Below are 13,716 nucleotides of genomic sequence, written 5' to 3' on the forward strand. Positions count from 1 at the left end.
CTTAGGATGGCACAATTCGTGCAGCAGCCCTTAGGGACCCTCTTTAAGTACCCCAGGCCCTAAGTACCCGGGGTACCATTTACTAGGGACTTACAGGGGTTGCAAAAGGTTTTGCCAATTGGGAAAAGCGACTGGAGATTTTTGGGGGAGAGATCTGGCACTGGGGACCTGATTAGCATTAGCCCAGTGCACTTTCAGTCGAAATGAAACCAGGCAAAAAGTGTGTGTCTGGGGGGGATGACTGTCTATTGAGACACTTTCCTACATGGACCCTTTGTCAAGAGGCTCTACACCTCTCAACATGACTGGAGCAGCAGGACATATGCCTGGTGGACTCTCTGAACGCCAGAGTGGACAAACTCTGTGAAAAATAACTAGCGGATCACGAATGGCGTTGCCACCCAGATGTGGTGCAAGGTCTCTCTCAGCAGTGTGGAGAGCCTTTACCGACAACATACAATGTGAGCAGTTTTGAGCGCTGGAGTTTCCAAGATGCACTCACTCGGAAACGCTTTTCGTCTTGAGTCGAATTTAAGCATCTTGTATGCCTTTCTGCCCATACCACTTCTGCCCAGAGTTCTCAAGAAGATCAAGAACGACCAGGCCCAAGTAATTCTTTTGTCTCAGGACTGTGCACAGAGAGTTTGGTATCTGGACCTGCTGAGCTTGTATTTCGATCCTTTGATCAAACTGCACCTTTGGGAAGATTTTCTGTTGCAGCAGCAAGGGAGGGTTCTTCACCAGAACCTGTCCACTCTTTGCCTGGAGATTGACCGGCAGCAGTTGATAGATTTTGACTGTCCTCCTGAAGTATGTAACGTCATCTTGGCAGCCAAGCGTCCCTCCACCGTAACAGTATACACCTGTCGTAAGAAGTTTGTGGCATGGTGCACAGACAAGTCTGTTGATCCCCTTTGCACCCCTCTTTCTGCGGTTTTACTTTTCATTCTATTCCTGACGCAGCTCTGCTTTTAGAACTCTTAAGCTCTATTTATCTGCTATTTGGGCTTTCTTGTGCTTGCCTGATAAATTATCCTTATTTAAGTCTCGTATTGTACATAGATTCTTCAAATATCTTACTCATCTCTTCTCTCCTTCTACATTTATTATGCCCCAGTGGGATCTTAATTTGCTTCTGACCTTTTTGATATGCGCTCCTTTTGAGCCTCTCCACAATTGTCCCCTTAGGCTTCTCGCATTGAAAACAGCCTTCGTTATGGCAATTACGTCTGCCCACATTGTGAGGGAGCTGCAGGCCTTACCATCTAAGCCTCCCTACCACTCTATCTACCTCGACAAAGAGGTGCTTCACACTAGGGCCTCCTTTCTGCCAAAAGTAGTCGGAGTTTTCATGTAGACCAAGATGTCCCCCTGCCTACTTTTTACGCATCCCCACCACATCCTTCTAAAGAATAGGAGAGACTCCACTGACTCCACTCAAAAAGTGCTTTGGCGTTTGACCATGATAGTTCAAAAGTGTTCTGGGTGGATGACCAACTCTCCGTGGGTTATGTGGTTGCGAAGAAAGGTCAGGCCGTGCAGAAGCGTACTCTGCTTTGAGGTCTGCTACGCACTAGCCCAAAAGGAACCTCATGACTGTTAGCAAGCTCATTCCACCAGAGCTAAAGCTGTGGCTACTGCGTTAGCACGCGGAGTTCCTGTTCTGGACACATTTGTCAGACAGCGCTGTGGGCATATCTGCACACTTTTACCAAAAACTACTGCCTTGACAGTCAGGTCGGTATTGACGGTCACTTTGCCCGTTCAGTCCTGTAGGACTTTCTCATTTCAAATTGACTCGCAGACCCACCTCCGGGGATGATATTGCTTGGGTATCTATTCAAAGGTAAAGAATCTGCAACTAGGAGTCTCTATCAAATGAACACGTAACTTACCTTCGAGAATGCCTTATCTGGTATAGACTATATCTAGCAACAGATTAATTATGGAGCCACCCATCCTCCCCACTCTGCGAACGGATTTCTAAGGGTAGGGAATTCCTTTTCAGGACCCGAGATTTGATACACCAGTGGTCAGTCATCTTCATGGCTTTGTATTTCTGGTTTCGAAAGTCATTAAAAGAAACTGATGTTGGCATGCCTGGTTGGCACCTATATAGGAACTCCAATGTAATTTCCTGGTGCAGACAACTCCTAGCACTGATGCGGAGGTGATCTATGCCACCTACCGGCACACAGGGGGTACCGCTCAGGAAAAATATTCCCGATTCAGTCTGACGCCTTGGGAAAATTCAGAGGTAAGGAATCTGCAGCTAGATATAGTCTCTAACATATAAGGGGTTACTGAAGGTAGGTAACTTGACCGATCGGTTGATCCACGTTTGCACCCTTGTCTGAGGGTCTCTTGTTTTTTCTATTCCTGGCCCAGCAAGGCTTTGCAGGGTTACCTGTCCACCCTTTCTGCCTTTCTACGGTCCCTAGACCAACCTTTTCTGTTCAAGTCACCTGTTGTGACTATATTCTTTAAAGGTTTACAGCATATGTTTCATCCTACGCCCTTCATAATGCCCGAATGGGGGCTTAAATCTAGTTCTCACTTTTCTCATGTGTTCAACTTTTGAGACTATGCACAGCTGCCTTCGTCGACTTCTCACTATCAAAACCGACTTTCTTGTTGTGATACCATCTGCCAGGAGGGCATCTTTCAGGCTGCTATTTAGGCATCACTGCACACGTTTACCAAACACTTGCCTCGAGAGTCAAGTCTGGCGAGATGGGCATTTTGCCTGTTCAGTCCTCCAGGATTTCTTAGTTTGTAACAGTCTACAAACCTCTTTGGGGAAATTGCATTGGTATCACTTCTAAGGTAAGAAATCCATGGCTTAGAGATGGGCAAAGATGAGCAAATTGCCTCCCTTTGGTAACGCTTTATCTTCTTGGCCCTCCATCTAGCTGCAGATTCCTTACCAACCCTCCCATCCTGCCCGTTCGGCGCACCGTCTTACCAAATGAAAGAGGCCCTTCAGGATCTCACTTTGACGCCCTAGTCATTCCTCCCCACCGTGGCTCCTTGCTTCTGGTATGGAAAATCAGTCAACAACTGAGGACAGCTTGCTTAATAGTCTCTACCAGATAAGGTGTTAACAAACGTAGGTAACTTTGTGGACATGCATACAAGAAATGAATCACAAGTGGGTCCAACTATGTTATCTTCTTTTATTAGTTTTATTGCTGCTTCCTATCAGTGACAGCATTAGAGATGGATGGTAAAAGTCTATCCATAGTGTGACACACAACTACACATTTTGCAAAAGTAAAATACTGCTTAACTGTAATACTCGACATGCATTGTGGCAGACTTATAGGCATCCTCTAGACTGTAGAGTTCCTTTATTACCAAGGAAACTGTTGAGCTTAATGAGGTTTGTAAATTCTATCGTTTGGATACATTCAACTTATGACTGTAAAATAAACATTTAAGATTGTTGTTTTCCTTTTGTACCAGGGTGGAGAAGGAAAAATCACAGGCTGCAGAGGAGCAGGTGAAAGTTGTAGAAAAGAAGAAAGCTGATGAGTTTAAAGTACAGATGGATTCCCAAGTAAAGCAACAACGTTTGGCTGCCCAGCAGGTGAGAAAACAACTTTGTCCCTGGTTCTCCTCAAACCTTCTGTTCTACAGACCCATACCTGCTTCTAAGGCACCTTTTTGGAGTGTGTCTAGAATCATAGTGCACTTGCATCCACAACCAATACAGTTCTCATGGTAGGTGTAAGAAAATGCCCATTTTTGTATGATCACCCCAAGTTTTCCACATAATGCTGCTTGTTTTTTTACTGAGTGCGCACTGAGGCATGCTAACCAGTCTTCATTGGCAGTCCTCTGACCCTAACGTGTATGTCGAAGTGGTTAAGTTACCTTGAAGTCCCTAGTAAATGGTACTGGGGTACCCAGGACGTGCAAGTTAGAGAGGTACCTCAGGGCTTGCAGCACTGCTTGTACCACCCTCGAGGACCCCCAAGTACAACAATTCCCCCAGTCTGCCACTGCATACTAGCAGAGCAGTGGTACACTGCTAGCCCAACTTTGCCATTAAAAGCAATAGAAAAAGCCACTACTTCCTCTTTACATTTGTGGAAGTCACCCCTCTGGCATGCCTACCAAGTCTTAATAACAGACACAAATTTGGTCAAAAAAGGGGGAAGTGTATGCCTCGACTTCCAGGGCAGATCTAGACTATACAGGGAGTGCAGAATTATTAGGCAAGTTGTATTTTTGAGGATTAATTTTATTATTGAACAACAACCATGTTCTCAATGAACCCAAAAAACTCATTAATATCAAAGCTGAATATTTTTGGAAGTAGTTTTTAGTTTGTTTTTAGTTTTAGCTATGTTAGGGGGATATCTGTGTGTGCAGGTGACTATTACTGTGCATAATTATTAGGCAACTTAACAAAAAAAAATATATACCCATTTCAATTATTTATTATTACCAGTGAAACCAATATAACATCTCAACATTCACAAATATACATTTCTGACATTCAAAAACAAAACAAAAACAAATCAGTGACCAATATAGCCACCTTTCTTTGCAAGGACACTCAAAAGCCTGCCATCCATGGATTCTGTCAGTGTTTTGATCTGTTCACCATCAACATTGCGTGCAGCAGCAACCACAGCCTCCCAGACACTGTTCAGAGAGGTGTACTGTTTTCCCTCCTTGTAAATCTCACATTTGATGATGGACCACAGGTTCTCAATGGGGTTCAGATCAGGTGAACAAGGAGGCCATGTCATTAGATTTCCTTCTTTTATACCCTTTCTTGCCAGCCACGCTGTGGAGTACTTGGACGCGTGTGATGGAGCATTGTCCTGCATGAGAATCATGTTTTTCTTGAAGGATGCAGACTTCTTCCTGTACCACTGCTTGAAGAAGGTGTCTTCCAGGAACTGGCAGTAGGACTGGGAGTTGAGCTTGACTCCATCCTCAACCTGAAAAGGCCCCACAAGCTCATCTTTGATGATACCAGCCCAAACCAGTACTCCACCTCCACCTTGCTGGCGTCTGAGTCGGACTGGAGCTCTCTGCCCTTTACCAATCCAGCCACGGGCCCATCCATCTGGCCCATCAAGACTCACTCTCATTTCATCAGTTCATAAAACCTTAGAAAAATCAGTCTTGAGATATTTCTTGGCCCAGTCTTGACGTTTCAGCTTGTGTGTCTTGTTCAGTGGTGGTCGTCTTTCAGCCTTTCTTACCTTGGCCATGTCTCTGAGTATTGCACACCTTGTGCTTTTGGGCACTCCAGTGATGTTGCAGCTCTGAAATATGGCCAAACTGGTGGCAAGTGGCATCGTGGCAGCTGCACGCTTGACTTTTCTCAGTTCATGGGCAGTTATTTTGCACCTTGGTTTTTCCACACGCTTCTTGCGACCCTGTTGACTATTTTGAATGAAACGCTTGATTGTTCGATGATCATGCTTCAGAAGCTTTGCAATTTTAAGAGTGCTGCATCCCTCTGCAAGATATCTCACTATTTTTGACTTTTCTGAGCCTGTCAAGTCCTTCTTTTGACCCATTTTGCCAAAGGAAAGGAAGTTGCCTAATAATTATGCACACCTGATATAGGGTGTTGATGTCATTAGACCACACCCCTTCTCATTACAGAGATGCACATCACCTAATATGCTTAATTGGTAGTAGGCTTTCGAGCCTATACAGCTTGGAGTAAGACAACATGCATAAAGAGGATGATGTGGTCAAAATACTCATTTGCCTAATAATTCTGCACTCCCTGTAGAAAAAAGAAACCTTTTACCTCAATATGGTATCCTTAAATTAATCTATATTTATTTTCTTTGAAAAACATTTTTCATCCTTTTCATTCAGAACAAATGTAACTGTTATAAAAACGTACATTTTTTAAATTCTAGGTGCTCCTATAATAGCGGCGCAGTGAAACTGAATATTGTGGTGCATAAAGTGCCAAAGTGTTATATACAATATATTCAAAATGCTGTTAAAAAGCAAACAGTGATCTTCTATGAGACGCCTTAAATCCAGGAGTCTTGAAGTCGCCTTATATTTTTGCATCAATCCACATCAAACCCTATATAAAGACATAAATCAATAAAGGGTCATCATCAGGACTGAAAAATTCTCTATGCTGGTAGCACCTAAAAACAAATAAATAACAAATATTTATTTTATAATCTTTCCATGAGAAATCTAATCCTCAGTTTTAAACCTGTTATTGTTTTAGTTACTATCCAAAGTACAAAACCACTCACCTATTTGTTCAAAGATTTTTTAACAGTAATCTCCAAAATTGTTTCTTGATGGTAGTTAAAAACACTACTGGTCGTTTTCCTATAACAAAATGAGTAAATAGCCTTTATAAATATCTCATCCCGTAATTTTATAATACTATCCATTATAAAATAGTTGTCTAAAGATCAATATCATGACCTACATTTTACTCAATTGTTGTTTGTGACATCTATCTTACTTACCTTTTTTTTTTAGTATTTTCAGGTAATTTCTTCAAAGAAGAAATGAGCAACCCTTCAATGAGTATAGACTTAACATTTCTTTCTTTTATTTAATGAATTTAAATATTATCTCAGCGCTTTAATTTTCACACTTTAATAATTTGATTCACATACTAAAATGAAACCTCAAGTGCTGATAATTGATCTCACCAATTTTTTAAACATTGTAGTCTTATTCACTACTTACATAGGTCCCAAAATGCTAGTCAAACAAATGATCGGTCTTTAAAATTCAGCCTTTGCAGCGATACAAAACGCCATGGCTTCGCCTCATAGAACCCTGAAAAACAGGGCAATTCTTTTCAGAACCATTACTAGATTTGCATAATCTCGAAAGCCGTATCAAAAGTTCTCTCTCTAACTTACTTATTTTGGTTACTGTTACGACGCGCTGGAAGACGCCAACTTGCATCCTCACGAGCGCCGAAACAGGCCATTTAAATAAACTGAGATCGTAGGTGACACACATGTCTCAGCCTTCAGGCGCCCTCTGTGGTCGGCCAGAGAATTAACCGGGAAGGCTGAGCCTGTTCGACCAGTCACTCTTGTGAGACATAAAACTTTCATAATTTGAATGCAATTACTATTCCCGAACGATCCTTACTCTTGCGAATGTGATTTCGTTCTTTGCTCTCTGTACAATTATGCAGATGGACGAGAAAAACAATCATATTATTCTCATAATTCCAATATTCAACATCGTATTGGCATAATATTATCCAAGTAACATTAAAGTTAACACAATGTCAAACTTTTATTTGATCTAGACTACACAATTTAAGTACTCACATCAGTAACTGATTTATCTATTTCAAATTTGTGTTTATAATCAATAGCATTTTCATCTGACTGTGATTTATATAAATTGTCCTTCTTCAGACAAAAGGTCCAAAATTGATAATTATAATTCTCAAATATATCATTCCAAATAGTTCAACAACCTAATTAGATTATTGAAGCTTGTCTCCAATCCTCCAGACTGTTAAATCCTTTATTTATTGTTCCACATTTCTCCATCCAATATAATTCACGTTTAGAGAGGAGATTATTTTTGTCCTCTCCTCTCGGACCCAGAGTAATTTGTTCGATGATTTGCCATCTCAACTCGTCGCAGTTGTGTTAACGTCTTTAGTGGAACATTACCAAAGGTGCCTCCACAATTTAGCATTTCATTCTGATTTTGTGTTGGAAGATCCTACACTTTATTCTCTGTGTTGTTTTTCCTATATAATTGAGATCACAAGGACACCAAATTACATAAAAGACATCTTGTGTATTAGTTTGTGAAAGAAGTCAAAGTAAATGTATTGTCACCATAACAACAATCAGTTGTATTGAAACTGAATTTACGTGCTGAACAATGTCCACATTTATAATGGCCCAATACAGCTGGAACACCCCAGTGTGTTATTCAATATTTTGGATGTTTGGGGTAACGATGCCCTTACCAATTTATCTTTTACGTTCCTTCCTTTCTTAAAATAAAAAAGGGGAGGATCTTGTGTAATAAGGTGTTCCTAGACCAATTCCCAATGCCGTGTGACAATCTTTTTGATGATATTACTGGATCGACCAAATGTAGTAACACAATCTAGACTATTATTATTCTCTTGCTGGTTTAGGCTCAAGCAGGCTTTCTCTATGATTGTACCATGCTCTCTTTCTTCCTCTTTTCACCAATCTTGTGGGATAGCCCCTCTCAATAAGTTTTTGTATAAGGGTATCAGACTCTTTGAAGTAATCTATATTTTTTGCAAAGTTTCTCCGTATATGAAGTCTTAAGGTAGGGTGTACCATGTGACACAGGAAGGACATTTATTTTATAATTCCTGACTGTAAAATTGCAAAACCACATTTTTTTTTCTTTCTTTTTTTTTTTTAAACTGTGGAATGACGTGGTCGCTCAGTTGCCGAGCACAGGATTACATACTGACCCTTCAGCTGTGCTAATTCCTGAACGGTCGACGAAAGTGGGCACTCTAAGGTATCAAACAGCTTGTTGCATTAAGCCCAATTCGTATCTTAGGTTGAAACTAATGTAACTTTTTGCAATGTGCATCTTTTACCAAGCTGCCACTTATTGCCTTTAAAACTCCTGTGCCTTCCAAGGCACACATGGATATTGATCCACAAGACCACTTTCTGCCCTCCTGGAGTAATGTGCCACCGACACTTACGGAGGAGTCCAGTGAGGGATTGCAGGCCTGGGAGGTTTTACTACCCTGCTGCAGAAGGCCACACCGAAGTTAGTGCCAAGAGCCAGGCTTCAAAGGAGAAGTCGCTTTTGAAGGGCAGATGTTTCACGAGGGGGTGGCTGCCCCATTCGTTAGGTAGGCAGCCAGGCACGAGGAGTACAGATGGGAAACTAGTTGCCAAACTAGCTTTCCAGGGTTTGTAGCCCTGAGGTAGCCACACACCAGGGGTGGGCTAGGGAGGTCTGAACACTGAGAGAGAGGTCTCACCATCTTGGGCAATGGGCCGAATGGTGTATCCTGGAATATCCAGATACCGCACTCCACAAGAAATGGTTACCAGGTGGAAGGGAACCCAGTAGTTCCTTGTCTATCAACCACATCCTACCCTGAAGACTTTTTCTGAGCATAAAGAGGGGCACCCCTGGCACCTAGACCTTGCATCACTTCCTACTGGAAGATAGATCGAAGAAAGACTGCCCTCTTGTACCAAAGATCAGCGAACAGAGGCTGCACCAACAATGACTGCACCTTTTGCGAAGGAAGGGACTGTATCTCCTGTGTCCTGCTCAAGGAGAAGTCATTGCCAGAGCCCAGCCAATTAAAGAGACTTTAAGGGCTGGTCGACTGGCCTCCTGTTCGTAGTACAGGGACACAACAGCTGAAGAAGTCAGCTGGGGAAAAGTTGGTACCCCAAATTCCTCACACCAAGACCTGCCACACCGAGTTACACCCAAGTTTGCTGAGCCTGGGAGTGCTGTCAGAGAGTAGCTGTTTCCCTTAGAAGATGAGTTATCGACCCAGGAGTGATTGGCCTTTGACTGCGACACCCAATAAGTGCTAGTCCAGTGGCAACTGGACTTTGGCCAGGCCGGAGAGGACCTTGTGGGACGTTGAGCCTGCAACCAGGACCCCTGCACCATCTTTGTGAAACAAGGTGTGCCTGCAGGAAGACCCTTGTTGATTGAGTCACATTCACAGCATCCTTAGAGCATCTTCAGCATCTTGCATCTAGACTATTTAAAAGGAATTCATTGGAACTCTGATAAAGTGCCTGGGATTGCTTGAGGACAGCTTCTTTTGTAGAGGTAACAGTTTCTAAGCACCTTGCTAGGTAGGTGTATTACACGTTGGGGTTGCACAACCACACCATATAATTCATCCCAGTTCCTTACAGTAGAAAAAATCCATTTCTGGACAAACTCCATTCCTCCCTACTCATTATTAGAACCTTGTGAATTCTATACTCAGGTGTTGTACTTTCCCTTCAACCTCACACTTGGAGAAGATGTGCTGAACTTGTCTGAAGAGACAGATACATGTAACCTCTGCGTTTAGAGTTTGATATCATAAGTGTTAGCTGGAAGAGACTGTGGATCTTATGCCTTCAATAACATTGGAATCATGAATTAGGCTAACATTTACTAAATAACCTGTTGTGCTACTTTGTATGTCTCTTACATTTAGTATAGCACCACTGAGGAGGTGACTCCATGTATTTGAGCTCAACCCCTAACACTACTAGATCTTGTGCTCAGGCAAGTAGAAATGCAGGCATTTATAAACTCAAATTGTATCAGTCTGATAGAGACTTCTAGCCACAGATTCCTTACCTTTGAAATTCCCCAGGCGTCAGACTGGATCCGGAAGATTTTTCGTGAGAGTACCTCTGCGTGCCGATAGGTGGTGTCAGTCGGTGCCGCGCAACGTTGTCTGCGGCAGAAGTGATTCACCTATATAGGCACCACGTCAACACGCTTGTAGGAAAGAGGTCACTGTAGGAAAGTGCTCCTTTTGGCATGGCATACCAAACTTCCCTGTTTTCATTGAAGCCATCAGTTTTTAATGACAGACTCCCAGCCCATGACCTCAATATGGCCACACTGCTCTTACAGGGTCTAACAATGGACTTAGAACACTCTAGGGGCATATTGTGCTTGCAGCTGTGCCCTCACCTGTGGTATAGTGCACCCTGCCTTAGGGCTGTAAGGCCTGCTAGAGGGGTGACTTAACTATTTTGCAGGCAGTGGTTTGTGGGAATGGCACCCAGAGAGGGGTGCCATGTCGACTTTACCTTTTTCTCCCCACCAGCACACACAAGCTGCAAAGGCACTGTGCATGTGTTTGGTGAGTGGTTCCTTAGGGTGGCATAATACATGCTGCAGCTCCTTGGGACCCTCCCTGGCCACAAGGCCCTTTGTACCACTGGTACCTTTAACAGGGACTTCTCTGTATGCCAGGGTTGTGCCAATTGTGGAAGCAACGGTACAGTTTGGGGAAAGAACCCAGGTGCTGGGTCCTGGTTAGCAAGATCCCAGCACACACTCAGTCAAGTAAGGATCAGATGTCGGGCAATAAATGGAGGGTTAGCCATGCCTAAAAGAGCACTTTCCTACAGTTAGTACTACTTTAGCCTCTGTAAACCAATTGGGGACCCACTGGAGACTCTGCATGATGTACTTCTTTTTAGTCCACCATATAGAGAGCCACCCCCACAATGCTGATGTAAGTTCATGTCTATCTGTGCGAGCCAGAGCTAATCCGGAAAAGAGTTGCCACTTTTTCCATAAAACATTTTCACCCTTTTGTGAGGATTTTTACCTCCTGATGTGGTGAAGTAATGTTATTGAGAAAGACATTTTCTTAACCCCTGTGGCCTCTGTCACCGCACCATGTTGGTGACGGACCAACACCTTGTGTGTCTGTGGTGTTGTGCTTTGAGTATCGGGCCATGGGGCCAAAGACTTTGAGGGAGCAGTCTCTGAAGCTGGTAGCAGGCTGGCATGAGACTCACAGAATTCAACTCCTTGTAAGTCTCGGTCCTGGTCGAAAGGGATGTCCCAAGACTGTTCCAGTAGACCCAAGTCCTCTTTGTCCCATTTGAAATCATCTGGATATTCAGGTAAGAGACACAACAAACACAATTCGGAACGTGCTTCAACTTTTCCTCATCCATTGGCCGACACGACGATGGAACATCAGCATTCAAGACATGATTCTTCGGAGCCTGCACCTTGACAGACTCTGTGCCTTTCCAACTGTCCCAAAGCTGGAGTGACCTTAGCTCAAATGAAGGAATTTTATAATGCCAGACTCCTCATTTTTGAGTGGGCTGCCCCTCCAGAGTGGCTTTGGGCCCCACATGGTCAGAGGGGGCCCCATCTGTTTCCATGCTGGCAGCTCTGACCCCAGCTCCAGTAAGCCTCCATGGATCCAGACAGGTGCCGGTCGTGCCACTGCAACCTTACCAATGCTGATGCTATAGGTGCTGGCAGGACGGCCCCATTGTGATCCCCAAATCTAACACTGAGCCAGAGCAGTGTCGCCGGATACCGATTCTGGCGCAGACAGGACTCCCGTGTCCTAGGTCAATGCCTGACCCTTATTCTGAAGGGCTAGGCCTCGGGGAGGAGTGGAAGGGGTCGCTGGACCCTTTGGACTACAAGTCTGAGGTGCCAGATCTGGACTGGTGTAACAAACTAGGTGATGCCAGCGGTCTCGATATGTCTCCAGATACCAGCATGCTTTTTCTCCCTTCCACGGCTGTGGAGCAGAGTGTTTCTTATGCAGTGGTGGTGAGGAGTGCGTCGGAGGTCCTTGGCCTTCAGTTGGCCTCGGTGTTAGTCAAGATGAACATTTTGACAAGAGGTGCTGCAACTGAGTCTCCTCCTTTGAGCCCCTTTCCTGGTCAATGAAGCCCTCACTGTCCTTTAGGTGCCCTGGTCCGGACCCAGCACAGGGGCTCCTGTGACCAGGACACTTGCCCACTACCTCGCACCAGGGGACCCAAATTTCCTCGACCAACACCTTACCTTGGAGAGCCTGGTGGTCCAAGCCTCTGCTTCCCATGGCACGTTCCCTTTCCACTTCCCTGGACAGGGCATCCAAGAGGCTGGACAGCTTGGGAAAGAAAACATTTACTTCTGCCAGCCTTGCATTGCGGTCAGTGAACATTCCATGCCTTATGGGCCGTTACTCCCACATGCTTGGGTAACAGTTGCGCAAGTGCTGCCACGGGTCACGAAGGAGGCCCAGGCCATCCTTTCCAAGCTGTTACAGATTGGAGAGATCGAGAGAAGTCAACTACACACTGTGGCTTGGATACAACGACTCGCTCAGCAGAGTGGATTTGTTGACGGTGGCATTCAATGCCATGCCTAACTAACAACTTCTGGCTTTTCGGAGGATGTCCAGGCTTTTCTCATGGACATACCCTTCGTTGACTCCTGTCTTTTTGGAGACAAGGCAGACTCAGCCCTAAAGCTCTTAAAGGACCATTAGGCTATGTTGAAGGCTTTGGCCTCTCGGCTGCCCCACGTCCTCCCCAGTCTGCCTTTTGGTACGTACATAGCCACGGAAGGGGCTTTCAACTGCGCCAATCCTATTCTAGCCACCGAGCCACACAAGCTTCCCACCCTCTGCATGGCAGAGGGCATTGTTCCTACCGACCTCATGGGTCGGGAAGTCAGTGGTCTGATCTATGAACCCCTCCGCATGGGTGTCCAGTTGGTAGCAGGATCTGCCGTCACCTCCACCACTGGCAGTCCATAACATCGGACAGGTAGGTTCCGCAGATTATCCAAAGGGGTTACTCCCTCCCTCGCCTCCACAAACACCCCTCCCTCCATACCACCATCTTATGACTGGCTGATAGAAAATCATTTGTCCATGCTCTGCTAGAAAGTCAAGGTTCTCTAGGCCAAGAGAGCCATTCTGGTGCCGAAGTAGGTTGTAATTACTATTCCTGCTATTTTCTGGTCCCCAAAAATGGAGTAGGGTCTTTGTCCTTTCCTGAGCCCTCAACTTCTTTCTCACAAAGGAGAAATTCAAGATGCTCACGTTGGCTCAGGTTTTGTCTGTCCTGGACCCAGAGAGTGGATTTTAGCATTGGACTGCAGGACGCCTATTTTCACTTTTCCGTCCTGCCTTCCCACAGACGTTACTTGCGGTTCATGGTAGGGCATGAACAATTTGTTTACTGCACTCCCCTTCGGCCTTATTAACACTTG

The 13,716-nt window shown here is 44.5% G+C and overlaps 1 protein-coding gene across 6 annotated transcripts in view; it reads left to right on the top strand.

Moving 5' to 3' along the window:
- BPTF (bromodomain PHD finger transcription factor) overlaps positions 1-13,716 on the top strand; it is a 1,198,927-nt gene that overhangs the window by 595,242 nt on the left and 589,969 nt on the right. For all 6 annotated transcript variants that reach the window (XM_069199907.1, XM_069199908.1, XM_069199910.1 and 3 more), the window contains exon 17: positions 3,466-3,589. In XM_069199907.1, coding sequence (XP_069056008.1) covers positions 3,466-3,589 — 124 coding nt within the window. The remainder of the gene's footprint in view (positions 1-3,465; positions 3,590-13,716) is intronic.

Source organism: Pleurodeles waltl, chromosome 7 (assembly GCF_031143425.1).
Source record: "Pleurodeles waltl isolate 20211129_DDA chromosome 7, aPleWal1.hap1.20221129, whole genome shotgun sequence".
Taxonomy (NCBI): Eukaryota; Metazoa; Chordata; class Amphibia; order Caudata; family Salamandridae; genus Pleurodeles; species Pleurodeles waltl.